Source organism: Rhamphochromis sp. 'chilingali', assembly GCF_963969265.1.
Source record: "Rhamphochromis sp. 'chilingali' genome assembly, chromosome: 4".
NCBI classification, from domain to species: domain Eukaryota; kingdom Metazoa; phylum Chordata; class Actinopteri; order Cichliformes; family Cichlidae; genus Rhamphochromis; species Rhamphochromis sp. 'chilingali'.
The window spans coordinates 22,399,888-22,415,427 of record NC_137948.1 but is presented as its reverse complement, the minus strand read 5'-3'; the positions used below and the strand labels follow the sequence as shown (position 1 = coordinate 22,415,427).

At 38.3% G+C, this 15,540-nt stretch overlaps 1 protein-coding gene across 1 annotated transcript in view; it reads right to left on the bottom strand.

Annotated features, from left to right (window-relative positions):
- Positions 1-15,540, bottom strand: part of ctnna2 (catenin (cadherin-associated protein), alpha 2) — a 353,288-nt gene that overhangs the window by 98,488 nt on the left and 239,260 nt on the right. Inside the window, exon 8 of the mRNA XM_080879193.1 lies at positions 9,163-9,243. Within this exon, the coding sequence (XP_080735319.1) occupies positions 9,163-9,243 (81 nt within the window). The remainder of the gene's footprint in view (positions 1-9,162; positions 9,244-15,540) is intronic.

Below are 15,540 nucleotides of genomic sequence, written 5' to 3'. Positions count from 1 at the left end.
ACCTGAGCAGATGAATTCTGATTGGCATCTTTTTATTCTTCTAAGCCCAGCTTAATTACCTCTAGTTACTCAATGAGGAGGCAAGCAGAAGTGGTGCATGGTGAATGGTAACTGTGCTGCAACCCTAAATACATAGTTTTGGTTACACATTATCCATTATGAACCTTTATTGAGCTGTTTCGTTTTTACTTAATATCGTAAAGCTTATCTACTGTGTGTCTCATCCAAAATTCTACAACATATGCAGTGGCTAACTAACCTAGTTTGCTACATTGATTAGTAGCATTTCAATCATTAATGTCACACACTGAAAATGTACATTATTAGCAAGTGTAATGAGAAGAGTGGGGCCACAGTTGGAGATGGAAAAGTAGGAAAAAAGGCAGGCTGCAGTCTGATTACAAAGTTGTGATGATTTGCTACAAACAGGGTCTGCTTTAGCCATGTTTCACTGGGGCATGATCAAGACTCATTAGTCATTGGAGTTAGTGGAGTAACCACTATAAACAAACTTATAGGGTTCTAAAACAAGATAAAATGCAGCAGAAGTAAGGATTCAAATAGAACGGACTGGCAGTTTTATTGGGCTCTTCTAGCTTTAACTGTGCAAAGCACTCAACAAGTGACATTTTACGGCATTTTACCTTTAATCCACACATATGGCCAATTTAAATTCTCCAGTTAACCTAGCATACATGTGTTTTGACTATGGGGGGGAAAAAAAGAAGAAAAGGTTCATTTTCCAATCAGTCCGGAGGTTGTGCTCTCAGGAACCTTTTTAGGTTGCTAAAAGGCTCCTTCGAACTACTGTTGCCGTGTTTCCAACACATACGGACTATTTTCTTGTCTGTCTCCGACTCTCTTTTCTGCTCTCTGTCTCTCGACTATATCCATCTCTTTCTGTTCTGTACCTGCAGGTCTGTGTGCACGCACACAAAGCAGCAACAGTGGACAGAATGAAGACTAGTCTTCAGTTGCAAAAACCCAGCAATGCGGCACCTTCCTGCAGCGTTGTGCAAATGTGTAGACACGTAATTTTAGTGCTATAGAATGTCGTCAATATTAAACAATCAGACACTTATATTTTATTTCTCCCATTCACTGCTTTGTTTTCATTAACGCTACTGGTTCTCTTCTTTCCCTTTTTACTTCTCCTGCTCACATTCTCTGTCTGTTTCACTGCCTTTAGCTTTCTCTGACATGAAATCTCTCTGGACTTCATCACTGGTGTAATAAAGAAAGAAAAAACATGCAACGCCTCTTCGATGTATTTCTGACCTATATTTTTATATTTTCTTTTTTTCCCCCCATTCTTTTTTCTTTCTTGTGCCTGCACTCAGTTGCAGGAGTTTTAAATATGTCACTTTTATCTGTCTTCAAGTAAAACCAATCAGCCTCTAGCCCTACCAAAGACTTTCTCAGGGTAGGTTCCTTTTGCCCTGAAAATAGCCCTGAAGGTCCTAAAGTGGAAGTTTTTCACACATAGATTTTTGGGCCACCCAAAAAGCATCTTATAGTTCTTAAAATAGAAAACAGGATATTGATGTCTAGATTTTTTTATCTTTCTATTTATGTACTTGGACATTTTCTGCATTGTACTCAAATGTAATCAAAGCAGGGACATTCATACAACATGGATTTAGGATTATGTTGATGTGTAAAAACACAACTTGATGTACAATCATTCACTGACTGATTAAGTAAAGCTGCTTATTATTTCTTGCATGTATGCATGTAGACATGACCAAGACAACCTACTGAAGTTCAAACCCAGCATCAGAAAGGAGAAGAAAGGTCATTTTATTGACCTTAAACATGACATGGTTGATGGGGCCAGATGAGCTTCTCTAAGAATCTCAGAAACTGCTGAACTACAGAGGTTTATTCACACAGTTATCTCTTGGTTTTATAGAGAATGTTCTGAAAAGGTGAGTGGCAGTTCTCTGGACCAAAATGCTTTATTGATGCCAGAGGTCATAGGAGAATGGCCTAAATGCTTTGAGCTGACCAGATATGCAAAAGAGCATTTCTAAACTTCAATGGCCTACAGTAGCAGAAAACCACACTAGGTGCCACTTCTGTCAGCTACAAAAGCTACAATTCACATAGGCCCACCAAAAATAAACAAACAACAAAAACGGCCTTATCCAATGAGTCTTAAGTTTTGCTGTGACATTCATATTGTAGGTTCAGACTTTGGCATAAATATCATGAATCCATTCTGTCTTATATGAACAATTTAGGCTGCTGGTGGTGGCATGATGGTGTCAGGTAGGGCTGGGCTATATCATACCGTTCACAGTAATACCGGTGTAATTTTGGGCAACGATAGGAAAATGAAATATCGCGATAGAATATGGGTAAAACGCGCATGCGCAGTGCCTATGTTTCCATACGCACCTGGCGGAGACGCAGAATGAGAAGAGCGAAAGCGGATCGTTAAATGAAACGGATGAACCAGAATTGGTTTGTAAAAATGCTGCAACTTCAGTGGTGTGGAACTGGTTTAGCTTTCGTCCGTCAGATACACAACAAAGCACTACTTTTGGTAGAGTATGCTAGCGGGCCGTCGTTATTACCGTGTTGTTTGGAAAATACGGCACACTTAAAATCAATCCTTTGATTTTTCTGAAAATGTGCCTTATGTATGAATTCTGGTTGTGTTTACTGACCTCGAAACGATTTTATGTCGTACACGAAAATCTGTCAAATGTTTTAGTACGACTTTGCTAAGCTACGAACCCGCACCGCTTGATGGATTGTCGGAGCATTACGGCTATCGTAGGCAGGAGCCTCGCGGAGTGATACGTACTGCGCTTCAACATAATATTATCGTGTTGTGTGTGTATAACCTCTTTTTAAGTTTTGTGGATATTATACATGGTTATGCTGAGGACATGTCGGCCAATTTCCACTGGAAATGCCTTTTGGTTCAACTGTCAGCAAGGATTTTGCATTTGCACTGTTAAATTTTTATATAACTTTAATGCACATAAAAAACAGCTGCTTGTTTAAGTGAAAATACATTGATGGGGTTTATTGCACTAATAAAGTTGTGGAGTTGTAAAGTATTTTGTCTAGTGTCAATTATATCATCAGTTATATCGTTATCGCAAGTTTTCAAATGTATATCGTGATAAATATTTTTGGTCATATTGCCCTGCTCTAGTGTCAGGGATATTATCTTATCTCAGTATGATCTAACTTAGCATCTTTTACATGCTACAGCGTACCTGAGTACTGTTGACCACATTCATTACTGATGGTTGCTTCCATTAGGATAACATGCCATGTCACAAACATCAAACCATCTCAAACTAGTTTCTTGAACATGACAATGAGTTCCCTGTACTCAAATGGCCTCCACAGTCACGGATCTCTATCCAATAGAGCATCTGAATCCAGGCTACAAAGAATTAAAGCAACTCTGAACATGGTAGTACACCCTGATACTAGCAAGTTTAACCTAATAAAGTGGCTGGTGACCATATACAATTGTATAAACGAATCCGAAAAATATGTGTTTTGCAGCCCCCCAAGAGGAATCTTCACTACCATAGCTAATGAAACTTGAATACTTGAACACTTTGCAAAAAAAAAAAAAAAAAAAACGGATCAAAGGGATTCAAAAATAATTTGGAAACTGTTAGTCTAAACAAAGAGTTACAGCTGACAAGATTCGTGCCAGCTGTTTCTCCTTAACATGAAAACCCTAAACAATTAAAAAACAGCTGCACCAATCAACAATCTAATAGCAAAAATGGAAATGATTTCAACAACCCAAAGCAGACAGAGAGGAGGGGGACGGAGTGAAAAAAAACTAAATTTGTGAGGCAAAATATGCGAGGCAGTTGTGCTATAGGGAATCCTGGAATCAGCCATCAGTCAAAAAATGGCCCAGAGAGATGACTTGACAGATGCATCCATTACAGACAAGACGACAGGAGGTTCAACACATGGCTCATTTCCAATGGCTTTTTTGGTCTGGCTATCAAGTGAATGTTAATAAAGAGAGAGAAAAAAACCAACTCAGAATTATACTATAGTTTAAAGGGTTGATGAGTGTTGTTATTTATATTTTTTACATACACGCTTCTTCATGCCTGCCTTATATAAAGTCCACTCACCCTCCTATTTCAAGCAAAACATGTCTTTTCAATTGTTTTGCTTGCTTCGTTGATTACAGGTACGGAGAAAACAATGTCTCCATCAACTCGCTCAGTGTGAAACACACAGAAAGGAAAAGGGGGGAGTTTACCTATAACTATTGGATGGCAACTGATGTGCTTGAACTAAGTTCTTTGTGGAAATGTGTTTTACATCTGTGGAGTAGGTGCACATTTCACACATATTCTGAAGTGAATAAAGCACTCCACACTCTTCTCTGTTCAAGAGGCCAAATGACTACTTTCTCCCAGGGTCCTCAGTTTGCTTCCTGTGCACCTACCCCAACCTTAGTTTTTTAAAGATAGTCAAACGATCACAGACGAAATAAGATTGATATTTCTGTAATAAGAAACCGTTTACTTGTGCACTGAGGCAAACAGGCCTTTAATTTAAATGCAACAACTTACTTTTTGTGCATTCGTGCTGAACACAAATGCAGGCTGACTTGGTAAACTCAAAACTAGGGGCATTATAAAAGACCCAATGATTTAAGAGCTTTTGGGTTTGCTGCAAATCTTTATACATTTATTATAATCTAACATTTCCCCCCTATTTCACAAAATATTTCCCCATATATGTCTGAAAGTGGCCAAGCCTTAAAGTGACATGCTGTTTACCTCCAGCTCTGAACAGTAGTGGCACAGAACAAATAATTACAGTGTTTTTGTCATGAAAAAGTCAAGTGAGTGCTTTAAAACGTGCATTTAATATTATAAAGAAATGATGGCTTGTTTATGAATAAGCTGAACTTTAGAAATGACCACTCTCCTAAACAAATGCCAGTTTGGATTGCTAATTTTCAAGCTTGAGTTGATGGGCTAATTATTGTGCTTCAGAATACTCGAATCACTCATTAGCCCGGCCTTGACATTTTATTTTTCTAATCTGTTAAGAAGCCTCAAGGTCAAAGCTCAGTTAGTTTTATGTTACATTTTAATTGCATTTAAATGTTCTAATGGAGTTCCATTTACTTTCTCTTTTGCATGAGCATCATAAGTGAGTAGTAAAGCAATTTGTTTCACACTTATGGAAAAAAATACAAACAAGACATAGCAGCAGTGGCTTCTTAATTATACCAAGTGTACTTTGATTAAAACAGTGAATAAGAACAATAAGGCTGGTTCTACGAGAACATAAGGATTTACTCTGTATTGGAGCAAAGTGAAAACCACAGCACAAATAAGATTACTTGATGTGCCGAGCAAAACCTTACAAGGACCTTTCTTAACATATTATATATTAGTTTACCGTGGATGCAATTAATTTGTTAACCAGCAAATTGTGTCTTAAATTACAGTAAGCATTACTCTCAATAAACAGTGTTCATTGCAATATTGCAGCTGTGCGTCATCTGCTCTTTGTTAGGTAAGGTACTGACTTTTTATGAGGAAGCAGTTTTATGTAAAGTTGCCTTCTAAACAACAACTTGTGATCTGATTTTGTCAAGAAATAAAAGTGTGTGCACAGGTGGTTTTCTTAGTCAGACTGCCTACATGTTTGCCTTTTTTAAGGGGTGTTGGTGACTGCAAATTTTCCCATATGGAAAAGAAATAGAAAAAACTTATAAAAGACTTGCATAAGATGTAGCTTACTTCATATAATGAATCATATAAGGCTTATATTATTTACTCATGAAAGTGGCCACTTTCTCATTACTTTCATATATTGTTTTAGTAAGTATCCAGAACATACAAATTTCATTTATATAAATTTTCAAGGGATCTTATATCTGTTTTCACACAAGACAGATACAAACTTTATAAGATTTATATATATCTCTTCCATATGGGTTAATACAGTACTCTACTCTGCTGAGGGCCACAGACGAGCCTCAAAAGTGCCTACAGCATAGGCTTGTGGTGAAAAAGGAGTACATTAGCTCCTCAAACTACTTATACAATTATATAATTCTATTAATTTATGTAAATTAAAGAGCATACCATATTTATTGCAGTCGATTAATTGAGCTGTTGCTCACCACCGACTACTCATCTCTTGCGTACAAATGTGTATTTCTGCAGAATTTGAAGAAATTCTTTTAACTTGTCAAGCAATATTGTGTTTAAGAGAATAGGATGAAGGTCACACTGACCCTGACCACCAAAGTTTTTTCGGTTCGTCGCTAAGTACAAGTGTTTGTGACATGACTGAAAAATATTCCCTGAAGAGATGCTGCAATCTTCTACCAACTACGGGCATCATTCATACTGAGGCGTTACAATAACAATAACTTGACTGTACACTTCACTGAAGGTCTCTCATAAGAAGATACAAAAAACTGAAACTCTGTGAATAAAGACCAACTGTGTAATCATTGGGAATGGAATAACAGGGAACCAGGCTGCAATTTTGAGTCATAAAGGCCAGCTCTATGTTTGTTGGTGCATTTCTCAGTTTCCCTTTTTGAATGAAAAGCAAAAAATATATATAAAATGTTGGCAATTGAACATTTTGTTAACATTTGTTTAATGCTGTGAGGTTAAGCCGCACTGCATTTCCTCTACCAGACTAGAAAGCATCGCAAGAGTTTATTCTTTCCAAGAAAACAAAATCAGGGCGGAAAAGATATCAGCTGAATTGTCCACGGATAAGAAACAGCTTATGATTGCTATCTATGTGTACACAACAGCATGAAAGAGAAAACAATGTCGCATGTCTCTGGTGGTGTTGTTGCACAGCATGTTTGGTCTTACCTGCTCCACTTTTAGAAATGCTGTCTGTCATCTGTGCTTGTCTGCTCTGCTATTTGATCCCTCCTTTACACAATGGAGATGTCGCAAACTTGGATGCTCAAATGCAAAACCGTGCTCCTCCCCTCAGGAAGGTCTTGTGTCTCTACACGGTGCCACTGACTTGCTAAACTCAACATGTGTTTTGTTGACATAATTACAGTATCACAGCACTATGTAATGCCTGCAAGTGTGCTGCAAGTTTGCCCTCCCATCTTAACTCAAAGCTCAAACACACCGCCCATTCTGTCAAGCCAACCCCTGAGTCAATAGAACATCCTGTCAGAGTGAATACCGCCTGCCAGCCTGTCAGGCAGCCCCACCAAAAGCCCAATGGGAGGGAGAGTTATAGCCTCCCATCTGGAATGATCCTCTGGGTCTTCAGAGGTCAGGAAAGACAAAGCCATAGCTCGTTTGTGCAGGAAGCTGCTACAGTCGATTTCCAAGAAGTGCCAGATGTGACGGTGGAAAAACGGAATATTGAACACAACTGATGTTCTGATTTTTTTTTTTTTTTTTTTTTTTTTTGGGGGGGGGGGGGGGGGGCAAGAAGATGGTTCAACTGCACTCAAGTCTGCACTTCAGTATAATTGATTAGGACTGAAAGAGTAGCTCTAAAGCACACTGCAGTCACAGTATTACATCAACAGACACCTGTGCGCACTCATTAAGTGTTGTCGTGTCTTGGCTGTTTTTTTCCTCTGCGTAAGATCCAGCAGTGGAAAGCCAGATTAATCTTGTCTGTAGTGAAGATGAGAAAGGAACCAGCATTGCTTCTGAGTTCTGACACTTTGTATCACAGCAGGAATCGTGTACTTATTCACCACCAGAAGGTAGCTTCAGAAATCTTTTTTGGTTTTTTAATCCAGATTCATGATACAATATTAGAATTGAATGCTATATATGTGGCCTGATATTAATTTTATTCATTACAATTCTTGTCAGTTGTTAGTTCATGATGTGCAGCCAACCCAAATAAGAGGAAATCTCAAAGCAGTTTGAAAACAAAACCACTGGCAGAAAAGTGAATGATGCTGGCAGAGCTGGAGTGCCCCAGACTAAAGGTATCATTAGCTATCAAAGATTGCGGCACATAGGGTCAGCAGATGGCAGGTATTGCTTGGTCTGAGTCTTAAAGGTGGTTCTGTCTGCTCTAAAGCTACATGAACACTTTTCTGTTGTTTCCCTATTAGAAGTGACCTGTCTAGGGTCAGATAAAGCACCATCTCAAATGAATCCCCACGACCAGTGATGCTGCTTATCACGATTAGGTGGCAGAGGGGCTCGGTCAATAACAATTATTGGTCCTGTTTGTTACAGATGCAATGATATGATATACTATTATATGCATATTGCCGGTCCATCCAGTGTTTACAACCCTGCATCTGCAAAGAGATATATGCTACAGCTGGCCTATATTAGCTGCATTGCTAATTGCCAAAATCTTTTTTTTTTCTTTGTTTGTGTAAAGGTTAATCCATCAGTAAGTTATTTATTTACAATTGTATTTTTAATGCTGAAATATAATTATTGTTGTTATCTATTAATTTTCAGATTTACAGCTCTATAACAAAAAAAAGAAAAGCAGAAAAAATAGTAAATCACAGCATTATTTTTTGACCAAGATGCCAAATTATTGAGTTATTTACTTGCATTCCTGAACACAAACATTGGTTTCAGTGGTTGAATGTTATTAATTTCTGACTTCTCAGAGAAGCTTAAATTTGGGTATTAAAATGTGAATTTGGGTTTTTTTTGCCTGACAAATTAAAACAATTTGAAGTTTAAATACATTTTTGTCAGTTTTTGTGACAAGTGGTCTCATAAAGTTAAGTGCTGTATATATACATACATAACTGTTTGGCATTTGTCTTCATTTCTACACAAAGCCAACGAAAAACCATCAAAGAAATATTGTTCCTATGTGCCATACTTATAAGCTTAATTAGCTCAATTCCATATTTAGTATATGCCTGCTATAAACAATCATGAAAGTATGAAGTCAACTTCAATAAATAAATTCTCTAATAAATACACTATGTGATGCTCTTTGAGAAACATTTGCCAAATATGTAACTTAGAAAAATACATAACTGTGACCTGATCTTTTGAAATAGCACTGAGATGGACTGGAATATTGCTGGTATTTCTCTTTTTATAGTGGCAGTAAAAAAAAAATAGTGAAGGTTATTGTTAGAGGTGTATTAATGAAAAAAAAACAGTTTTCATCAGCAGTAGATCTGAGACGTTGCGGGCAAGGACTCACCTGTCTTCGCAGGTCCCTGGTCTTTTTGGTCATTTTGTCAATGGCTGAGTTCAGGGGGTCACCTTTCTCTTTTCTGCCAGTCTGTAAAAACAAAAACAAAAAAGTAGAAACAGGTTAGTGGAGTTCCAGCGCACAATATAATACATCTTACAGTTCTTGTGAGTTTTTCAGTTCTTTCTCACTTTTTTGGTATATTCAGTGCAGATTGTAAATACTGAAAACACGCTTCCCCACAAAATCATTTGCCAACATTACAAGAGGTCATTAATCTGAGCAGAGTCAGTGAAAACAGATCAGAAAATGTGTGTAATGTCACCAGCAACTAGCCTATCTGGCATGTGTTACTTTAGTTGTTGCCAGTGCCCCTGTGCGCTGCACTTCCTGTCAGTGCCAACTCCTACTGCTGGCTTTAGGAGGGTGTAGACTTCACCTGATACACGCAGAGTCACAAGCTGCTTCATTTCACCTGACTGTGGGGAGTTTCACTGAACAAGCAGTGCAGAGCTTCTTGCTGTTTTAGACTTCCATGCTTTCCAGTAACAGCATACCAATCAACTAGTTAAAGTTGCTAAGCTACTATGACTCAATATGCCAACTGTGTTCATCGAAAAACGTGGTTAAGCAAGCCGCTCCACCTTCAGTTACATGTCACTGCTTGTTCATTTAAAGCATTAACCGTTTTTGCTTAGAAAGGCATTTTTAGGTAAATGCATACAGCGAATGTCCAGTTTTTCTCTCCGATTCTCAATGGCAGCTTGGTTTGGAAGTTATTATGATTAAAATAAATAAAGGTTATTGCTTTATTAAAAATATGCACTCAACAGGTGTCACTAAAAGAATAAGAAACAAACTTATTCCAAGTAACAATTGGGAAATGAAGAAAAACATAAATGTTCCTTAAAAGTGAAGAATTTCATGTTTTTAATACCTTTCAATCAGCTATTATGTGGAGTCAAAAGCCATCACTCTTTAAACTAAAAGAACAAATATTCATTCTTGGTAATTACTAGGCCCCTTTATTTTGACAACTGACAAATGAGAAAAAAATGTGTCTCGCGTTTGAAACCTGTCCTGTTGTTTACTGAATGGTGTGATTCATGCTGTATGCAAACAAGTTAACAGGAGAAAAACAAAACAAAGCCAAATTTGTTTGTAGAAATCCTTCACACGGCTCCTTTTATTCACATTTTTTTGTCAAGTTATTAAAAAAAAAAAGAGGGGTTAGCAGGATGATCAACAGATTGTAAGACATAGTCATCTTCTGTCAAAGCAACACCAGCGTAAAATATTATTTGTATTGTTGCCAGGCAACCATCTGACAGTTCTGCCAGCATCAAGGCCCAAATTATCCTTGAAGGAAAACGTACATGTGATCACATGAAGTTCAATTCATTTATGTCTGCTTCATAAGAGGATTTTGGGGGAAAAACACTGACCACTCCAGTACAAAATGAGTCAAATAAAAAAGGGCTACTTTGATTGTACTGCTCCACGAGACTGCCTCCTTATCTCAGCGTTGCTTTTTTTGCCCTTTTGATAACGAAGTGGAGCATAATGCCACCCATCGACAAACAAACATGTAATGAATTAAAGGAAAACCTGAACCCTTGGATCTTGCAGTGAGGGGACCCAGTGGTTCTATTATGCTGTGGAGGGTATTTCCTCAGTCTGAGTCCTTTATTTTATGATGAAACAGTTTGATTTGGATGGGAGTGGTGTCTTTAAGGATGACAATGCCTCTTCCATAGGGCACTGGGGCTGGGGTAGAGAGGTGGTCACATAATGGTTTGATGTGAATTGTAGGCTTTAAAATCACCAGAGTGCAACTCAATTTTGAAACAAAGTATCAGTTAACTGGAAGCTATTTGCATCAATGTGGTGACCAGAGACCACCACAGACAGTGAATGACACTCAGACTTTAAGCATCTAGGCAACTGGTTTGTGGAATATCGACAAGCAACCAACTTCAAGGGAATGCGCAACGTGCGAATGAATGTGCAACCAATTGTGCAAGTCTCAAGTCTGTCAACTTAAAGGCCTCTTAAAGGCAACAGAAAGCTTTCCAGCACTTCAGGTGTAGGCAGCAGATTTCTAAGCCAAGATTTTAGTTTCTACCTGCTGGTTTATAGTTTAAAGACAGATAAATTTGAAAAATACTGGTGGCCACCAGTGCTCAGGTCCTTAGTCTCCTAATAGAGGAACACTTGGTATACTGAGGTCAAGGTCACTGAAATTCAAACTGAGACTGTAAGTAGATGCATCTATGGTTTGATTTTTAAAATCCTATGTTGTCTCATTCTCGTTACATATTTTAAAAAACTGCAAACCTCTGGTACAATTGGTCCTGTCCCATGTCTATAAATTCTAAATCTACATATATAGAATCTATTTTTCTAGAGAGACTTTAGTTTAAGAGGCTTATAGAATCAATGCAAACAGCACTGAAGCTGTTCGGGTGGCTAACAGTAGCTCAGACACTTACAAAGATAACTTGACTTTAGTATTCTCTTTACTGTGTCAACTCAGCGTTTATATCCAGGGAAGTAAAAAAGCTCACATCAGACACTCACCCCACGATAAACTGCTCTCAAGGTAAACACTGATTCTTACTTTCAGTGGCTATCGGGTTATAAAATTATAGTTTAGTTACAACACGGCCTCCTTTGCTGAACAACAGAGGAACCGAAAAAAGACTGATATTATGAACCTATGCACTGGAAGCACAACGGGGCAGTACATGAGCTCTGGTAGCTATTTTAGTGTAGTTATGTTACATTTGTAGTGAGCAGGCACCATGCGCTGGAAGTTAAAAGCAACTTGTGCGACTCAAATTCTTTTCTCCAGGCCTCACAGAAGACTTGACATTCAGAAATATACCAACTTGAAGACAAACAACCATGATCATGTAGTGTTTTCTTTTTGGGATTTGTCAGACTCAAAGTTCAACATGTATTTTTGTTGTGGACACGTGCTATTGAGCAGCGGTCCCCAACCCCCGGGCCTCGGACGGGTACCGGTCCGTGAGTCGTTTTGTACCGGGCCGCGAGAGTTGAGGCTCAGGTGTGAAATGTATGCTTTTCAGGGTTTTTATCGGTTTTCAGCGTTATTTTGTTATCGTTTTTATCGTTAACTCAGTTTTCCTGGGTCTTTTCACGTGTGTTATGAATAAATTTTCTTTTTTTCGGTACTGGTATAGTTTTATTTTGTTGTATTTATCCGCGACACCTTAAAGGCCGGTCCGTGGCGCAGAAAAGGTTGGGGACCGCTGCTATGGAGAGTTCACATATCTGTGAGCCAACTGATGTGTTTATAGCCAAACAAACATAATTCCCAGCGTGATTTTCTGTCTAATCTATCACCTGCTCTTAGCCAAAGGTTTTTGCTCATATAGATGTTAAGCTTAAAAAAAAAAGAGTAATTTATGTCCAAGCTTAGACTATAGTTAGTCTCTTTCTTATCAAACAGCAATCACACAATGCTGCATTCTGGAGTTTTGCAGTGCAATATCTGAAACTGACAAGAAGCAAACTGGCACATATAATTTTAACATCATGTTTGAGATTCTATCTGGCCCTAACCTGGCTATCTGACGTGCTTGCAGTTTTATTATATTTGCAAATATTGCTCTGAAAATGGCTTTTAACCAGTTTTCTGATTGATATAAGGGGAGGGGAGGAAATGAAGACAGCAGAGTTTCCTTCTATTACTAGACCCTTACACGTGCCCTCACGTTTTCATGTTAATGTACAGAGAAGAGGACACGACAGCATTAGTCATTGTTTTGCCTGAAGAGCCTAATGTGTCATTAAGGCTCCAGAGGGACGTGCAGGATTATAAACGCACACCATCAAAAATAAAAAGGCGTTTAACTGGAGCCTTTCTAAGGACACTTCAAAAATATTTGTATTATAATACATTAACAGACAAACTGAAGTGAAAGAGAAACATCATCATGGTGCAAATACTGTAAACGCCCTCGCTAAACAGTCATCTGATGAACAGGCACACTGATAAACCAAACCATGTTATTTACTAGAACTGGAAATCTCAGATGTTTTATTGCTCAGATCTCTGAACTGTTTAATCTTAGTAAAGAAGATTAAAACAGAACAGTGATGTCAGGTAAAGTTACGAAAATCTAAACGCGCATATTTGAGCTCTTACTGACAGCTAAGCAGCAGCAGAGTATTTTCTTAAGGCTCCTACAGCGTTTTGTGTGATCTTGAATCTTCAAGACGGATGCAGCAACGACACTTTTGACAACTACAATAAGTGAAAAAGACCATTACTGAAAATATGCGTCCCTTATCCTTTAATTACTCTTCCGCTTTAATATGTCAAAGCTTCCTCAACTTGAGATGAAAAATTTATTGCTCATGTTTTCTGAAAAACATAAAACACCCAATTAAAAAGACTACGCATGAATTCCTCATCACAAACTTTATATACAAGGCGGTCCCACGATGATGAATCATAGGTTAGCCGATGTGTCGGGCTCATACTCAGCTCAGCTCAGTCAAAACTGCGACCTTTGCTATGTGCGTGCATACGAGTGGTTAAAACCGCCTGAGTCACAATATGGGATTTATGTATCTACTGTGTTTATCTGAAAATCTATTTGACTTTCCTCCATTCTCGTCCAGGTGTGCCCTGTAGTGTAGGCAACAGTGCACATTCACGACCATTAAAAGCTTGACAACACATTTGGATGTTGATTGAATTGTCGCCAATATAGCAACATTGATTGCTTAGTTTTTGACCGCCACATAATGAAATGTGCATGTTTGGTTTTCTGGTAAACACAATTCCCCATGGTGCTTTGGCAACAATGTTCCCAACTGTCCCCCATCCATTATTCTGCACCCCCTGGTGTGCACTCATTCATTCTCTGTTGGTGAGAGGAGGACAGAAATAAGCATCTAGTGTATGTGGGGTAGTGGAGGCAGAGCAAGTGGAGTTATTCTTTCCAGCTCCAGAAGACTATGGTTATGTGTTCTGGTGGAAAGGCTGAGAGCTGCAAGCATGTTCACTCTTGCTGGCTTTTTCACAGTAAGTGTGTAATTGAGTAGTGCAGTGCACCACAAATGTTTCAGAGCACTGCCTGACCTTCAACGCTGTTACAAAGGAATAAGACATATATGGTAGCAAGAAAAAGCTTTTTTTCTAATCTCCGCTGAATTCTTATAAAATGTGTACTGATCATACCCAGTCAAGCACAGTGTTACTAAACATCATAACACACACACACCGCTGTGCTCTAATGCCTTTATTAAACACACTGGATTAGAAACTCATAGCACGTCCTTTCACCACAGTTTTCCTCTTTCACTATAAACCTCATTCACATTTCTGACATGGATTGATTGAACACCCCCTCGTCAGGCGATTAAAAAAGTAAATTGTCTCTAAACCATGCATCGTGTTCGTATAATGTTTTTATCCTCATTTTTTCCCAATTGTTGCCTTTTTTAGGAAGTTGTAGATGTTTCTATTGGTGTCTTCTATTTGACTCTAAAGCGTGCTACTGGTGTGGGCTTTGTATGATGCCCACTCTCTGATGAGACAATTTGTCTCATTAATGTTCTTCAGTTCATGATGAGACACAATAAGACAATTTGTCTCACCACAGACAGGCTGCTTTTGCAAACTTTTGCACTTTCACACACCTGATAATGCCTCTTCTAAAATCCCTTGAAAGTTACAGCGATTGAGACATGACTCACACAAACCAATCCAATTTTCAGAGCAAAGACAGACATTGAAAGTACATGCATTGCTAAAGTTTATTTATAAGGACTCATAATTCCAATCTGATATCCTTAAATCCAAGACTCTACGTAGAAGATGTTAGCACTGAGGCTAACACCTGGTCAACACCTGGACTCTATTTGTTATGCAACTGAGACATAGAAGAAGTTTCATGTGCATTATATGTCTAATCAGGGAACCTTTGGCTATACTAATGTCTAAGATAAGGGTGAGATCACAGCTGTAATAGTCTCATATAACCCGAATAATGCACGAAAGGATGTGACAGACTTTCCTTTTTTTTATGGTTACTTTGAAATGTTAAAAAAAAGATGCAAGGCTGAAATTTGACTGTATGTATTTATATCACATACAGAGGTCTACTGCCTGCATTTGTAAGTTAATGTTTTTGGCAGAATTGAGGGAAAATACATTTTATGTTGTTGGTCTTTGATTTCCTGAGGCCAAACTGTTGTGTATGTTTATTTTATGACATTTTTTGAGCAATAACTGAATAAATGACCAAAGCTTTTATTCTAGGAAACAAAGAAATGAGCAGACATAAAGAAAATGCAGGTGGTCAATAGTTTCCAAAGCCATTCAAAAAGACAGGGTGACTGCATTCACGT